General features: G+C 50.9%; 1 protein-coding gene across 1 annotated transcript in view; it reads right to left on the minus strand.

Annotated features, from left to right (window-relative positions):
- GALNT18 (polypeptide N-acetylgalactosaminyltransferase 18) overlaps positions 1 to 17423 on the minus strand; it is a 350227-nt gene that overhangs the window by 171890 nt on the left and 160914 nt on the right. The window contains exon 2 of the mRNA XM_047691422.1: positions 2971 to 3163. Within this exon, the coding sequence (XP_047547378.1) occupies positions 2971 to 3163 (193 nt within the window). The remainder of the gene's footprint in view (positions 1 to 2970; positions 3164 to 17423) is intronic.

Raw genomic sequence — 17423 nt, forward strand, 5'->3', positions numbered from 1 at the left:
AAGCAATGACCTTGTTACAACACAGGAATGTTTTTAGTGAAATTAACAAAGAGAGGCCCTGTTTCAGCTAAGCACACCCTTGTTTTTGAGTGGTTCACCAACAGCTCTCTGATCTTGGGTGTGTGTCTGGCACGGGATCTGAAGTAGAACTGGATAGAGCTTTCCAAGTCCATGTGCAAAGAGAAACTGCATCCTTAAAGCCCCTGCAGAGAACATGGGTGGAGGCTCACAGGGAGGGCTCAGCTCTGCCTTCTATCAGAGATGCCATTTTTCCTTCTATGAAAAGTCACCTTGCTCCACGGCAGTGCGGGGGGGTGGGGGGGAGGAAGCTCTATAAACTGCAGCTCTGTGTGGAGGGAAGGTCTCTCTGTTATGATTATTGCTCAGAATTCTGCCCGCCTGGAGTCCTTTAGAGATCCTTTGTCCGCAAACTCAGGAAGCCCAGGCTGGACCCCCTACCCGCCACCTGAAATGTGCTACCTGCAGAGAGTGCTTGCAAGGGAGGCCTGCCCTTCTGAGAAAAGCCGCATGGCCTCCGTCCCCTCCACCCTTCACCCTCCTGTTTCTCTCCCGGCAAGTGGGGAGGAACAGTGACAGGGCACATCTCTCAATGAAGAGTTAAGGGGCTCCGGTGTCGGTTGGCTCCTAATAAGACAGCTGCGGGCCACCCTCAAAGGCCAGGATTTGGCATCTGGACACATGGGGTCGGGTCTCAGCTCAGCTACATATCCAGCTATGTGATCTCAGACACAGCACTTGTTCCTCAGTTTCCCCAACTCTGAATGGGGAGAATGTGCCAGCCCCTTCCCCACCGCTACTGCCGGTGGGTGTGTTCCGGGCGGGAAGGGCATTCTCAGAGCATCAAGCCCCGTGTAAATACCAGCCATTGCTACAGTCATGTTGCAGTCTGTAAAATCCACCATTTCCAGAGCTTGCTTCTCAGTTCCCCTTTAATTTGGAACAAACCTGCATAGAGCGAGGCCTGAGCTTGACGTGAGAGCTGGTTGCAAAGTCTTCAGTCCTGTATCAGCCAAGATCAAGGCCAAGGCCCCTGCGAGAGTCCTGGGGTCCCAACTCCTCTGATGATCCTTTTTCTGGAGCCTCAAGGTTCTGCCCATATCAGACCTGGATCTCTGCAGCCCCAGGCATGGTCTCTGCAGCACTTCCAGGGGGCTGAGAGCCTGGGGCATTGAGATAAAGTCACCCTCGGGATCCTCCCAGAAGCCAATTCCATCCCAACACCTGTATACTGCCATCATGGTCCATGCTACCACCACCTCTCACCGGGATAGGCAGAAGCCTCCTATCTGGTCTCCCTGCCCTCCTAGGCCCTTTCATTCTATTCTCAACACAGGAGCCACGGGGACCTTTGAAAATGCCAAGCACTTCCCTTTGTTCCCCATCTCACAGAGTATAAGCACACCCCATGCAGCAGCCTATAAAGCCCTTTGCCTGCAATTCTCAACCTGGGCTGCTTCCTGGAATCACCCGAGAGCCCTAAACAATACAGATACAGAGGGTCACCTCTAGAAACTCCTACCTAATTGGTCTAGGGTGTGGCCCTGGCATCATGATTATTCTAAAGCTCCCTAGGAGTTCAATGTGCAGCCAAGTTTGAGAACCACTGCCCTACTTGACCTGCTTCCTGTGGCCCCTCTGACTTCATCTCCAACTACCACCTTCTTGCTTGCTCCGTTCCAGCTGCATGGGCCTCCTTTTTCAAATGTGCCATGCACACTTCTACCTCAGGACCTTTGTACTTGCTGGTCCCTCCGCCTAGAAAATTTCCCCCCAGGTGTCCATGTGGCTCCCTTCCTCATCTCTTCAGGATGTTTGCTCAAATGTCACCTTCTTAGTGAAGGCATTTCTGACAACCCCACTAAAAATTCAACCCCTCCTCCTATCCCAGGAAGTCCCTACTTCCTTTCTATTTCTTCATAGCATCTGCTGCCATGTAACAGGCTACATATTTTACTTCTCTGTTTTCTTTAATATGCGTCCTGGCCTATCTAGAATGTAAGCTCTGCAAGGGCAAGGATTCCCGTCTGTTTTGTTCACTGCTCTTTCCCTGTGCCTAGACTACGCTGGCATATATAATTATCAGTAAATATCCTTTAAATGAATATATACTCTTCTAGCCCTTGCATGTCCTCAGCTGCTCTTTCATCCCTAGAGCCCAGCCAAGTTCTCCTTGGGCCAGGAAAACCCATTCTCAATGATACAGTATATAGCATGAGCTCAGTAAGTGTCTATGGGACTGAACTGAACTTTTCTCCCTAAAAGAACATAGCCTCCAAACCCAGCAGCAAGATCTTTCCTGAAAAAGATCTTTATATCTGTCTTCCAGAAATAAGCTCACTGTAGTTTGCAGCTTTAAGGAAAATTTTAAAATAAGGAGAAAGAGGGGGAAAGAAGGTTTGGGGGGGAGCTCACAAAAGTTAATGAGATTTTCTCAGCTATGGTACGTACCCACACTTTTAATAATTAGGAGTAATAAAAATTCTAACTGAACCTTAAAGGAACATCTTCTGTAACAAAGAGAAAAGTCAAGACAGACTTCTGTGTCGGGCGTAATGACTTGTTAGCCCTGGAAGATGGATATACTTTAAATACTAATTTATAGAAAAAAAAAATAATTGTTCATAAAAATGCGACTAATTGGGTTAAAAAGACTTATTAACAGGAACACCAGATAACTCTAGAGCCCGTAAGGAATAAATTACATTATTAATCCTCAGCGTCTCTCATGGAAAAAGCCTTCCCCCTGCTTAGCTGATGGAGAAACTGAGGCTCTGGAAGGAGGAGGAGGAAATGACTTGCCCCACGAAGGCCGAGGGCACAGACCCTGGCTGAAGCAGGAGAGGGACCCAGGAGTCTGAATGCCCTGTTCTGACCCTGTTCCTGGCACTGTGGTGACCCCCATATCCCCACAGGCAGGTCGACATGGGCCCAGCCACTGACTCTGCTCACCCACTGGGTCTGAGGTCAGGCAGGGGCCGGTCGAGGGGCAGGCGGTCACTGAGGTAGGCATTGTAGCCGTAGTACTGGAACTGCTTCAGGGCCACACGCCGGCCTTCAGGGCTGAGCTCCTGGCCCCAGTGTGCAAACAGAGAGGAGTCTGTGAAGGGCTCAGCTTCTGCCTCCTCAGGCTTGGCGGGAGTCTCTGGAGAAAGAAGGGACAAGGAGACAGTGGGTCAGAGTGCACCCCTGCAAATGCCATGACAACCCCTCCCCCTCCCTTACCATCACCTTGGGTAAAACAATCTTATCCCCGTATTTGGGGGCTTTGGGGAAAATAGACTGTAATCTTCATGCTTCCTCAAACTCATTTATCCATCCATCCATCCATCCATCCATCCATCCATCCATCCCACAACCACTAGGCACACGGGATATAGAAGTACATCCTACAGGGTCTACCGAGAGGTTGACAGATATCATGCCCATGCCCCATGGCTTCAAGTCAGAATGCCCTCCTTTCCCCACCAGAGATGCTAGCCCTAGCCCTCAAATGGGCTTCCATTTCTCTTTGCCAAGATCGCACCCCCACTCCCTGCCAGTCCGGAGCCTGCTCCATACCCAGGTCCCCTCGCCGGACTTCTTGCCCACCTTCCTCTCCATTGTCTGGTCTGCTGTGAGTGGCCTGGCCCAGCTAAGTGCCATTTATCTTGCTCTAAGGACCCCCAACCAGACTGCCTTCTGAGGCTTCCAGGCTGTGCCTACCAGAACAAGGAATCAGTGGTACAGAGTCACCCATGCACTCTAGACATTGTTCACTGGACCCCTGGTAGATCTGTGGGTAAGGATAGCCCCAAACCAGGTCATGAGCTCATGGTTTCCCTGGAGTTTTCTAAGAAAATGAAAGGGACATTATTACCCATAAGAACGGAAGTTTTGGATTCCACACAGACATGGATTCAAATAAATCCCTGCTCCACCATTCACTGGCTATAGGGCCACAAGCAAACACTCAACCTCTCTGCGTCTTGCTTCCCATTTGTAGTGCGGGTATGCTAATACCAACCCACCTGTCACCCCCACCTCCCAGAATGTGAAAGGATCACATAAATAATGTACATACAGCACTTGGGCCAGCATATGACTCAGAAAGGTACACAATACATGGTACCTGGCATAGCGCCTAGCAAGGGGAGCCTGGCCGGTCATTTGAGTCTCTCTTTTATGGGGGTAACAGGCAGGTCTTGCCAGGACATAGGTTGATGGGCCAGAACTTTGGAATTCATTCTGAGAGACAGGTAGTCAAGGTCAGAAATCAGAGAAATCGGACAGAGATGCTAAGCCCACTGGATGGTACCCTTCAAGCTCATAACATGATGTAAGTGAGAGATGGTGCTAGAAGCCTGGAATGAGCCAGAGAACAGAGGAAGCAGAAGCAGGTTAGGGACAGAAGACGCAGGCTTGGAACACTTGCCAATGTCCCCTCAGCCATCCATACGAAGCCTGTGGGCATATGACACACATCTATGCCAGGAGCCAGGCAAGGACCTAAGGTTCCCGGGTCTCCCAGGTTGGGGAGCTCAGTGCTGCAGACACAGCTCTTACTCCCCTCTTCCTCTTGGGGGACTCTTGTGAGAACCAATCTGAGAGAGGGGAAGAGGACTTCCAACACCCAGGATCCTCCCACTGTAGAAGGGGTGCCCTGGGGGATGAAGCCTCTTTCAGTGCAGGTGCACGAAGGCTGTCATTGAGAGAAGGGGACTTTTGTGACTCCCCACAAATTAGAGAGTCCTTGATTCTGAAGCAGAGCAAGTACACCGATGGCAGAGACTTTAGTGAGAGAGATGCCCAAAGATGTGTCATCAGGGCTGGAACACCCAGGTGCTGGGTAAACCTGTGGAGGCACCTCACCTCTCCTGACCTGACTCACTCATAAGGAAGCAAAGCAGGGGACAGTCAGTCCAGGGAGGCCTATCTCCCGAGGCAGCAATCCTGACCAACTACACCACGCTAGGTCCATGTGGCCATGGGCTGGGACACCCATGAGTTCACAGATAGACATGGCAGACCGATTTTCCTTAAAGAGATGGAAGAACTCAGCTATACAACAGATTAGGACCAAATAATGAGTAAAATGCAAACCACATAGTATTTCTATGACCAAACAAGAAATGTGGTGGTCACCTAAGGTTCCATCCCAGAACCCGGGGCATACTTGTCCCCGCCTACTCACAAGGCATGTGTGAAGGGAGGCCCAGGGCTCACGTGATCGTAAAGGCCCTTGCTATCTCTCAGATGTATGAGGTGCTCATTTGGAATGCTGGGGGTGGTAAAAATCTAAAACAGTGAGCCAACGGAATCATATAATATTTAAAAGAAATGGAGTTTTACTGCTCTCACATACCTACCTAAATGGATATTACCAAGTCAAATGAGATCAGTTAATGAAAAAATTATGATTCACAATTAGACCTGTGTTGCATAAAAATGTATTATAAACATATTCAAGACCAGGGTTCTACCATATGCTCCCGTTGTTTTGCTCAGCATAGGGATAAACCACAACAAACCAGAAAGCCGTGGGTCTTGAATGAGAAATCAGGGGCAAGGCAGAGCAAGAAGTCCTCTCTGTTGAATTCCTGCCCAGAGCCAAGCACCGTGCTGGCCCGATGTCTTTACCTAAAGTTATCTCTGTCTTGCTCACAGGTGTGGACTCCATGAGGGGAGGTCGACTTCTGTCTCATTCCCTGCTGTGCCCCCAGCCCAGTACACATCTCTTGTGAGGGCCTCCACAAACGATTTCATTTAATTAATTAATTCATTTCTGGAAGCAAAGAAAGTTTCATTATCACAAGGACAGCCCATTGAGAATGTTGGCTCTCATTCCCAAAGCTGCATTGCCCGCTGAAGCCAAGGGACAGATTATGTATGTTTGGGGAAAGAGGGGAATTCGTGGGGCGGGGAGGGGAGGTGCGTGAAGAAACCTTGAGAAGGCAGGCCTTCAAACCTCTGGAGCTCTGCATTTTTCTGGAAAATGAAGCACCTAGAATGCTCGTGTATATCAGTTAATTTGAAGACAAATGTGTCTCTCGACTCCCCATTAGGATTCTATGATCACTGGGTAAACAGGGAATAGGGGTAAAAAACAAAGTTAATGATTGATCGAGCATGAGGTTAAGGGGTGCATAATATATCATTAGTAGGGAATAAAACGCCACCTGCAGCTAAGGTAATAAAGTGACTAATACATACAGTCCTGCACATGCTCTCGAAACAAGTCCAGGAACCACACGTCTGGCCTCAGTTGTTTAGAATTGTGAGGTCTATTTTCCACATATGTTTAGGTCTGCTCAGCTTCCTCTTGTTCATTTTCCATAAACCATTTTAAATAAGTTAGTTGATAAGCACCCCGTTGTGGTTAGTTGATAAGCACCCCGTTGTGGTTAGTTATTAGGCATGAAGAAACCAAAGGAAAAGGTTAAAGGACCAATCCAAGGTCACCCAGTTTCTCAGGGGGCATTGGCGAAAGGTCTGGCTTCCTCTCAACTGTACATTCTTCCCTCTATACCACTAATGGCAAACGCTAGTCTGAGGGCCAAATCTGGCCTACCACGTTATTTTGTAAATAAGGCTTTACTGGAAAACAGCCTCAACCATGGGCTTACGTATCATCTACAGCTGCTTTAGACCTCCAGGGCCAAATCAAGTATGTGCAACAGAGCCCACGTGGCCTAAAAAATCGAAAATACTTAACCATCTTGTCCTTTACAAAAATGCGTGCTGACCCCCTGCTCTACCTTACATGTGACATCCAAAGGACTGGTTAAGAGGACTGGTTATCAGAATCTGGGTTTTACACTCCAGATCTACCATTTGCTGGTTTAGTCTAGCTTACCAGCACCTGTTTCCCCAACCAGAAAATATCGTCGATAATATTAGTACCTTTCTCATAGAGCATGTGTGCGTATTTGATAAGATGTTCCACATACGGAGCTTAGCACAGGGCCTAGCACGTCATGAATGTTAGCTCCTGAGGAACCACAGAGACCCACAGCCCCACCAGAGTGCCCTTCTCGCAACACCTCTTGAGTTCAGACGGGGAAGATAAATGGTCCTGTCCTGAGGTCCCCAGCTCTGAAAGATGTTGCTGTCTAGCTCCCAGAGGAAGGGTTTCCACATCCACTGACAAGGCCCTTAGCTGGGCCTTTACCCAACAACTCCCTTCTCTCTCTAGTAAGAAAGCAGCCCGACATCAGCAAAGGAGGCCCGTCTTTGACATGATGGTGTGATAGGCAAACAGGCTCCAGGGAAATGCCAAGGTCGGGGCCTCTGGAAGGGTCCAGGGGCATCTGGACACATCTGGTGACAGACCAGACCAAGAGCTGTCTGTCACCCCGGGAGGAGGCACTTGTCAGGAGCAGACTTGGGCTCTACTTAAGTATAGCATTTCCTACTGGGGTCCAGACCTATTTGGGCGCACCTGACCAACCGAGGGGCACTCAGAAGAAGTGTATCTCCAGATGGCTGAGAGCTCCCCAAGGACAGCTCACTTGTGGCCGAGATTAAGCAGGGCACAGTAAACACAGCCTGGACCACAGCCAGAGTTTAGAGGTTCTGAGTACAGCCCAGATCCTCTAACCCCTGCCCGTTTCTCACCCAGCCCGGGTGCTCGTCTGGGTCCCAGGGAGAACAGGCCAGGAGCGAACACTGAAAGGCCCTTCCTTCTACCAGACAGACACACAGCCCCTGTGTAATGCTCAGTCAGGGAGGCATTCCCCCAAATTCCCTCGCTATGAGCTCTGTGGCATGGGCAGGTGGGAGCCCCGTGGGACATGGCAGACCCACAGGCTGCGGGGGGGGGGACACTGCCATGCTATGCCCCTCTCTGCACCGTACCTCCAACAGCTAACTGTCTCCTCAGCATGAAAGACCGAGGTCCTTCACTTAGTCCCTGACACAGAGAAGGCCTTACAAGGCTCCTGGTGATCAAGACCCTAAGAGCTCACCCCCTCCCCCTGCCCCCTTGTCTTCTCTACTCCAACCACACTGGCCCCTCACCAGACTCACCACACACCTCAGGGCCTTTGCTTTTGTGTTTCTGTCTACACCCCGTGGCTAGCTCCCCTCACTTCCTTTACCTCTTTCCTCAGAAGTCATTTTCTCAGTAAAGCCTTTTCTAAACATTCGATCTCCGAGTTCCCTCTGCACCCACTGAAGTCCTTTTTGTATTTGTCTTGCTTGTTGTCTTTCCTGACTCAAACGTGAGCTCCATGAAGTCAGGGATTTGCTCTGTTCTCTGAGGAACCCCCAGTGCTTAGAACAGTGCCCGTTCTGGCAGGTGCTTAATGAGCATCAGGAAGATGAATGGAGTAGCAGCAGCAAGACGGGAGAGGAGTCAGTGAGCCCCCGATCCGTTAGGGATTCCCCACGTCCTCCGAGGGAGCTGAAAGGGATTAGAGTCCGGAGTCAGCAAGCAGGAATGTGAAGCCCGGAAAGGGCGGGCAAAGTCCAGCTGTGGGCAGTTAATTTCCTACCTAGGTCACTTACACACAGCTTTTTGAGATGATCGGTATGCTCTTAGAAGCTTCTCAGGGAGTCCCACGGAATGTGGTCATTGGTAGCCAACCCCTGCCCCTCTCTCAGGACTCTTTGGCAAATCTCTTACATCAGAGAATTACCTGGAATCTCTCCCAAGCATCCAGAACAGGACAGTGCACGGAGGAACCACCCCAAAAAGCACGGAGAGAAGAGAGACAAGGAAGGAGGGAGGAAAGGCTGTGTGTTTCTTGCCTCTTCCTCTTTCTATGCTCACCTGGAAGAACTCGGAATTGGGAAGACCACAGGAAGGCTCCAAAGTCCCAGAAACCCAGGTGCAGGGCACAGAGAAGTTGTAAGACCCAGAGTCTTCAGAAAACTAACCTAATAATCTTCAGGGAGTGTCTGACTCAAACCACAGAGTCTCAGAGAGACTGAGAGTAAGGTCAGGTGTTCCCATTTTTCCCCAAAGTTTCAGCGGACGCGTGGCTGCCAGCCTTCCTCCTGAGCTTCCCCCCAGCTCAGTCTATAAGGTGCTTGCTAGAGAAATCCCTGTCAACAAACTCAAGGGGAGAATTCCCCTGAAGGGTCACTAATCACTTCACCTTTTGAAGAGAAAAGGCACATTTAATGGGTCCATGCAAAGCATGACATTTCTGATGCTGAGAAGAGAGGCTGACTTCTTCCTCCTCTTTGACATCTCTCAGAGGAACCTGCCCTCTGGCCCAGGAACAACCATTTCTGCTCATTCCTAGAATGCCCTTCTTGGCCAGCATCTGGAAACTGCTGCTTGGTGGCGGCACCTCCTCCACTGCTGGGTTTTGGGAGTCACTGTCAAAAGGAGTTAACTCTTCTTATCAGACAATCAACAAATACTCAAGCAAGTTTACTGTGTGTCGGGCCTATTGCTGGGCACTAGAAACATAAAAAGCACTCAGACTCTGTGCTCGTCCTCAAGCAGCATCCAGCTTAGCGGAAAAGCCAGTTGTATAGAGAATGTGATCAATGCTCGGATCCAGCGTGGATAACATGCCACTGGGTCACTGGAGAGGGAAGACGTGCATGCAGGGAAGGCTTCCCAGAGGAGAGGATGCTCAAGCTAGATATGAAGAGTAAGTGAGAGTCCCAGGCTCACTCTGGAGAAGGGCACCCCTAGGGCCAGACCAATGGGAGCAAAGATGCAGAAGCAGGAGAGGGCACAGTGTGGGGCTCCAGGCGTCTGCACAGATGGCTATTCACAGCTGAAACCAGAGAAGAACAAGAGCTGCTGGGGCCTCGGGAGGCCGGGGAGGGTAGGGTAGGAGGATCCGTAATGCAAACTGCAAGTCTGAAAGGCCAGGATTGGCCATATCATTTAGAAATAGTTTCTGAAACTATAAGCACATATACAGATAGTAATGCCAAAGCCCAACACGTTAACCATCACCCAAGGACTGTCTCAAGTGGCAAGATGCATTATTTGAGGTCCAGTGAGGAGGGAAACTGCAGGCCGATCTTGCGTGTCTACTGCCATCCCTCTGCCCCTTGAGCTGATCCTGTATGCCCTGTAGCCCCATTCCATCACACGGCCCCTGCCAGGAGGGGAGGCCAGGTCGTCACAGTGGCCTATGATGTGGGGTCTATCCTTCCTATCACAGAGAAGAGGAAACCGCAGCCCAGAGACATATCCCAAGCCTCCCTCCACATTGCGAGCCAAGACACACTGGCTTGAAGACTAGAAACTAGTCCCCGGGAGACTTCTCAGCTGGTCTGCACTGATTCGCTGCAACGTCCAACTACCGGAATACTTCCTCAGCGATGGTAGGCAGCTGCTGTCCCAAGCCCCTCCGGGTGGTCTCGCCATCCGAGCTGCTCTGGCTCTCTTCTTGGAGTACTCCAGGTCTTCCCACCAGCCAGCATCGATGAGGCGCACGCCTGGCCTGGCCAGCAGACCCAGGACCTTGCCCCACGCTGCAGCAAGCATGCATGCCTGTGCCTCGCCAGTTAAGGATATTTTGAGTATCACTTGCTCTGAACCCTTCCTGGGAGGCTCCCTACGAAGAAGCACACCAGAGAACTTTCATGCGGCTCATCAACTTCTCCATGTTAATGCCCAGTTCTCATTGTGCATGATCTGTTTTCTGGAAAGTTCTACCCGTGATAATCACATGGGGCATCGGGAAACGCCACATTAGGGTCTCAGAGATATGCCCACAGTGCCCCACATGCAGCCCACTAATGAGAGCAGAGAATTACAGGTCCCCGTCCTCACAGGCTCCATGCTAACTCACGCAGACAGGAAGGCAACAGGGCAGGAAAGCAGCCTGCGAGGCTTTGGGCAATGAATCCAACAGAGGCCATAGCCCTCATAACCCTGAGGGTTGTGCCCCAGCATGCTTGCCAGGCACAGGGAGCACATCTGGACACTCTGCTCGGGCCTTCGAGGATCGTGAAGCCACTGACGCTGGAAGCGGGAAGAACAGTGGCGTAAGGGCGGCTGCTGGGGTGAGCAACCCAGACAAGGGCTTGTCCAGCTGCTTTCGGTACAGGGTCTTGGCAGAGCTGAGACCACACAATGGATGGAAAGAAAATGGGTTTGGGAGTGAAACAGACGTGTGCTGCTGCCCGGCCCCAGCCACGTCTGACGGCCTGCCTCCTCCAGGACCACACTGCTTGCGATTCCCAACTTCTGAGGCTGAGCCACTCGGCCGGCCCCTGCTGCACACTCACCGATGCTCTGAGATGCTGTTAGCTCTTTGGAGAAGCTAAATAAAGCCCAGACCTCCCCCTAAGCAAGAACCCAAGACCCATCCCTGCTCCCTGGATTTATCCTAAAATAGCAGTAGAAGGGGTCACATGGCACAGTGGCTGCTGGAGGCCAAAGGGGCCTGGAGCTCCCACTGCAGGGGCTGGTCGAAGCCTGCCGAGAGGCAGACAGGGTCCCCGGGAACTGAGCTCACATCACTTAAGACCCCTTAGCCTATTGCCCACGCGGAGCCATGTCTTCCCTGGAAGCAGCAGGTCTACTTCCCGGCCCTCGCTTCGGGCATCTTTAGGGGTATCTTTGCAGGAAAGCGGCAGAACCTTCTTGTTGCTTGTGGTGTTTTACTCAATTTGCCATATACTCCTCTTTCCTGTAGAGTTGAGCAGGCTGTGGAGAGTGCATGGTGAGGGGGCCTAGCTTCTGCACTGCAGTCAGTCCTATAGCCACTGCTATTTCTGCTTCTGCCTCAGGCCATGCTCAAAGCCAAAGCTCTGGGTGTTTGGTGCTGAGATCCAGAACCCAGTAATGAGGAGGAAGGGAGAAAGCAGGACAGACTGGCGGGCCCGTGTCCCTGGTAGCTGCCTGCTGTGGGCATTAGAACCTGTGTATAAAGTTTATCCAGGGGACAGTCCAGCTGGGCCTGTCCCCTGGCCCTCCTCCTGGAGTGTTCTGGAGATCCTTCTCTCCCCACTCCTGGGGAGCTCTTCATTCTCTCTGGACCAGACCTGCAGCCTGGCCCTTCCAGTCTCTGTCCTCTCCTGTGAAATGGAGTAACCTGCCAAGGTGCTGTGTGGAGTCACTGTGGGGTCAGCTTTTAGAAGGATGAAGGCTAAGCATTAAATAATGGAGTGGGCCTTGCCGAATAGCCCAGATAAGAACTCTTAAAGGATGCTTCCTTCTCTTCCACCTCATTTATTTTTTTTAACAGCTTTATTGGGGTGTAATTTATATACCATAAAATTCACCCATTTCAAATGTACAATTCAGTGATTTTTAGAAAAATTTTCTTCTATGCTTGAGATGCCTTGTTGCCTGTTTTATTGGGGGCTAAAAAGAAGAGGCTAATTGAATAACCAGAAATGTACATTTTTCTTGTCGGCTCTCGGTAAACTCTTGCCTGCTGGCTGCCCAGTGAGAAGTCACCGTTATTCCTACTAAAGAGCCTGGTGCTTGGGCCCTGCTCGAGCAGCCCAGGCCAGTCCCACTGAGGCCCACCGCTGCAACACTACTGCTGAGGCCGGGCTCCCACTGCTACACAGGGATGGATGTCACCCTGAATGGCAGGTCACTCCAGGCTGCCTCCAGCTTGCCTTCTGTTCTGTCGTCCCCACAGCCCAGGACGTGTGTCTCCCTTCCCTCACCTTCCAGCATCCAGCCTGGAGATCCAGCCAGCCTCTGTGCCTAGGGCCCCAGCCACAGTGAAGCGCTGAGAACTTGTGGGAAAGAGCGGACCGAGAGGCAGAAGGTCTCAGCCAGCTCTCACCTCCAACACTGGGCAAATCTGCTACACTTTGGGCCCCCTTCCTAATCTGAGCTGTAAGATAGACCCAGTGTTTGGGTTTTATTTGGGGGAAAAAAAGGAGGACTTTAGCTCATCATTGTGGTGCTTTATTTATCCTGGAAAAGCAAGACTCTGCCTCTAATGGGGCTCCCAGGGGGAAATTTTCAGATTTTTAAAAAACACCCTTTGATATGCTAAGGGCCCTGATAATAAGGAAATAAAATATTCTGCATAAGGTATTTCCCCTCTCTGTGCTTCTAGAGGTGCATTACAATTCGAACTAAAGGTCTTTTGCCAGCAGCCCTCACAATTAGGCTTTCTCTTCCAGGGATCCTCAGAACCCCTAAGAGAAAGAAGTGAAATTTGACAAGGGAAAGCTCGGAACTAATGAGAAGAAAGAAGCCCTGACAGTCTCAGGTCTGACACCATTAAAATCTCCTGCACAACGACTTTATTCATCAAGGCAAAGGCAGCTCTGGGAGAGCTTCCTCCAACACCTGAAGGGTGTTGTGGGGAAAGAGCGAGACTCCTACAGAAGGCTTCAGGTCCAGGTAGGAGGGCCTCCTGCAGGGGCTCTGGAGCGGGCTCTGCCCTTGAGCAGCTGGCTGACCTTGGTCAAGCTCGGGAGACTTTCTGAACTTGTGCTTGCTCCTCTGTTCCATGGGGACAATGGTATCTACTGCTAGTTCACCGCTAGCTCACCGCTAGCTCACTGCAGAGATGAAATGCAGAAGGGACCGGCAATAAAGTGGGAGTAGATTAGCTTTCCGCCGCCAGGACGGCTGCGTAGCCTAAGGGGCTGCACCCAGGATCAGTTTCCTGCGGGTGTTGTGACAGATGAGCATGAATGGAGTGGTGGGAGACAACATAAATGTATTATTTTGCAGTGCTAGAGACCCAGCGGGCTGATGGGGTTTCTTAGAGATAAAATCAAGGCATTGGCACAGCTGTATTCCTCTCCAAATGTTCTAAGGGGGAATCCATTTCCCTGGATTTTTGAATCTTTGAATCCTCTCCAGCTTCTAGAAGCCGCCCACATTCCATGGCTCATGGCCCTCTTGGTCCAAGGCTGATGCCAACGACGATGGCTTGTGTCCACTTCACATGGCACTGCTCTGGCTTTCTCTTCTGATCCCCTCTTCCACTTCTAAGGAGTCTGAGATTACCTCGGGCCCACCTGGATCACCTAGGGCCCACCTGGATCACCTAGGATGCTCTCCCTATTCTGAAGTCAGCTGACAACTACCTCCATTCCATCTGCAACTTTAATTCCCCACTGCCATGGAGGGTAATAAATTCACAGGTCCCAGAGATTAGCATGTGCACACCTTTTGGGGGGGTGGTCGTTATTCTGACTGCCTACTCCTTAATAAGAGTGCCATCACTGTGGGTTTTGCCATCAATAAAAAGAAAATTCTCATACTTTGCCCTCGGAGCTGTAGGGAGGCAAAGGAATGACACTAATATTTGTTGAGCATCAAAAATGTCCCAGCACTGCTCTCAGCACAGCGTCCTCTCATGCCTGACAGTCCTGTGACACTGCACGCAGGGATAAGACTGGGGCTATCAGGCCAGGTTCTCCAAAGGAGCAGATGCACATGAACGTAGCAGGTGGACGTGAGCTGTGCAGGGTCCTCATCCTTGACCTTGAAGCCACCTTGGCCCTGCCTCCCTCACACTCCAGCTAATGAACAACAAAGGAGAGTTGCAGACGGTGCAAAGCGGGTCCTGTGACCATCATCATTCTGCCCCTGGTTCTTCTCCACTTGCTCTGATCGAACTATCACAGTTTCCAACTGGCTCCAGACCATTGGCCTTGCCTCCCACTGTTGTGCTTTGGCCTAGGAATTGGCATTTGGCTACCCAACTCTCTGGGCTTTCAAAACTCTCTAAAAGCTGTAGTTCTATTGTTTTGGGGATGGGGGTAGGAGAGGGGGATCTCCTCTGAAAATCCGATGAAACCTGATAATACGCACCAGAAAATGCACATTGAACACACACACAGAAAAATCTGCCTTCAATTTCCTGGGAGCCACGAGTAGTAGCATGATAGAAAGCAGGGGTTGGCAAACTTTTTTCTGTAAAGACCAGTAGTAAATATTTCAGGCTTATGGGTCATGTGGTCTCAGTCATAACTACTCAGCTCTGCTGTGTACGGAGAAAGCATAGCCCTAGAGGCTGGGTAAATGATTGGGTGTGGCTGTGCTCCAAGAAACCAATTGATAAAAGCAGGCAGCAGGTCAGATGTGGCTTGTGGGCTACAGTCTGCCTGTCCCTGGTGTAGCCGGAGCCCAGACTGTGGATCCTGCCCCTCCACCTACTAGACGGATGAGTCTTAACTGCTCTGTGCCTCGGTTTCCTCACTTGTAAATGATGATAACAATTTCTGCTTCATAGAGTTGTAGTGAGAAAAGTAGGAGTAAATCTGCATCAAGCCCTCACCAGTAAGCTCGGTGAAGTGTCAGCTAGGGTCTGTCTGCAGGTCAAAGCCTCCACCTCCTGGAATCTGGCTTTGATATATCTCTCTAGCTACTCTCAGTCGCTGGTATCTGCCTCATGGGACACAACCCCTGCCGAACTCAGCCCCAGCCAGGAAGGACAAAATGTAGTTATGATTCTGGATGTCCAAATCCCTACAAACAAGATGATGGGCAAGGCCAGGGATAGAGAAATCAGGCCCCAAGCCCTGCAAGGGCTGGCAATGGTTAGGGAAAGCAAACCCCAACAGGTGGGATAGGATTCAGGAAGGTGGCAAGTCCTAGCAAAGAACTAGAGAATGAGCTGGGGGTCTAGGGAGAAGCACCATTATTTCTGTCTGGGCTGACATGGCCGGCGAGGAATGGGATTTCGTCGGATCTGGGAGATACTGTATGCCGACCTCTCACAGCCAGACAGAGCCCATGCTGTCTCTGGAGCTGAGCCTGCACAGGGCAGGGTCTGGGCCTCGGTGTGGTCGAGCTCTACGCTGAGAGGGCCCAGCAGGCTGGGGCAGCCAGAGCTCAGTGTCTGTGTGCACACACTCATGGAAACCCAAGAGGACGTGATTCGCAATTATGCAGAATGGAACCTTCCATTAAAGGTCCAAGTCTTTATGCTCCAAGCCAACCATATAAAGAACATGTGAAAAACTCAGTTTAAGGAGTGACAAATGTGTGTATCTTAGGAACCAGGATTTATAGGTGCCATTATGAGCTACTTTAAAACAACCCTTTAAACCTAGAGTTCTGCCTAGGAGATATAATGAACTCCGAAGCACATGCCATCATTTTTTTTCTGAGAGCTGACAGCCTGGAGTTGAGCACCCAGACTTCTAAATATACACCTCACTGTTCATACATAAAACACAGTGTTTCCACACATCAATTTCTTGGAATGAACTAGCAGGTCGACCCTGATGATGTTCAAGTGGCATGCATCTCCCGGCACAGATATACCGATAGGAACACCTGGACTCAGCAGGGAGGAAACGTGGTGCCTTGCACTAGGACAGTCTGCAGCCTGACCCACTGGACGCCTGCAGTAGCTGCACCTCCGAGGTGCTGGGACAGCTTGGGGAGAAGTCCTGGCTTTGGGAAACCTGTAGCAGGAAGGAAGCCGGGAACGGTGTGTGTACCTGTCCTCTGGAATACTCCCTCCTCTCCAGCCTCAGCCTCTCCATGGTACTCTGAAACCTACAGCATCATCCTTCTGGTCGTCGAGGAGCAGCCCCGTGCTGGAATGCAGTGGCTCCCAATGTTAGTGAGCATCAGGCTTACCCAGAAGGCTGGTGGAATAACAGATTGTCTCTGGGCCCCACCCCTGGAGGTGCTGACTCAGCAGGTGTGGGGTAGAACCTGAGAATATGCATTTCTAGCAAATTCCCAGGGGGTGCTGAGGCTGCTATTTGGGGCCTAGGAACCAGGCTGGAGAAGTGACTAGAGTGCCAGGTCTCCTTCCAGTCTGGCTCTGCAGCTCAGGCTCTCCATGAGTGGGCAAGTCCCCCCTTCTCTTTAGGTCTCAGTTTTCTCCTGGGTGAATGCGAGGGGTGGGGCTGGCAAGATGAACTCAGGTCCTAAAATGCAGTGATTCTAGGGTGTTTCAAATCACAGATTCTGGCTCACACAGGGACTGGTGGCTTCCACTTAGAGGCAGAATGGTCAAAGGAACCCTTCTACCTCTAGCTCAACTCTTATATCTTATAAATAAACAAAGTAAAGTCCAGAGAGGTTAAATGACTTGCCCAAGGTCACACAGATCAGTAGCAGCTGATTCTTAGGGAAAGGAGAAAATGCCCCCAAAGGCCCTCATTCCCTGCTCAGGGCTCCCTCTAACTCTCACGAGGATTCTGCCACCAACTCAACCAACAAGGATCTCCAGTACCTTGGAGGCAGCCAAATCCCAGAGCCTGAGCTTTGGGCAAACCAGTGAATCCCCCTACAGAGACCCCTCACCCATGCTGGTGTCTGGATCCAGATCTAGAGAAGCACCTGCAGCCCATATGTCAGGCCGGCACAAAGCTCCGAGGTGCTCTGCGGGTGTGGACAGAGAGGACATTAATCATAAGGTCTAGGGACGATTAAACCAGGCTCCCAGAGGAGGGTAGCGTTCCTGATTTTCTGGGTTATCACCAGCTGTATCCTCTCACATGGGCACACACAGCTACAAACACACACACACACACACACACACACACACACACACACACAC

This window comes from Lutra lutra, chromosome 10 (assembly GCF_902655055.1).
Source record: "Lutra lutra chromosome 10, mLutLut1.2, whole genome shotgun sequence".
Taxonomy (NCBI): Eukaryota; Metazoa; Chordata; class Mammalia; order Carnivora; family Mustelidae; genus Lutra; species Lutra lutra.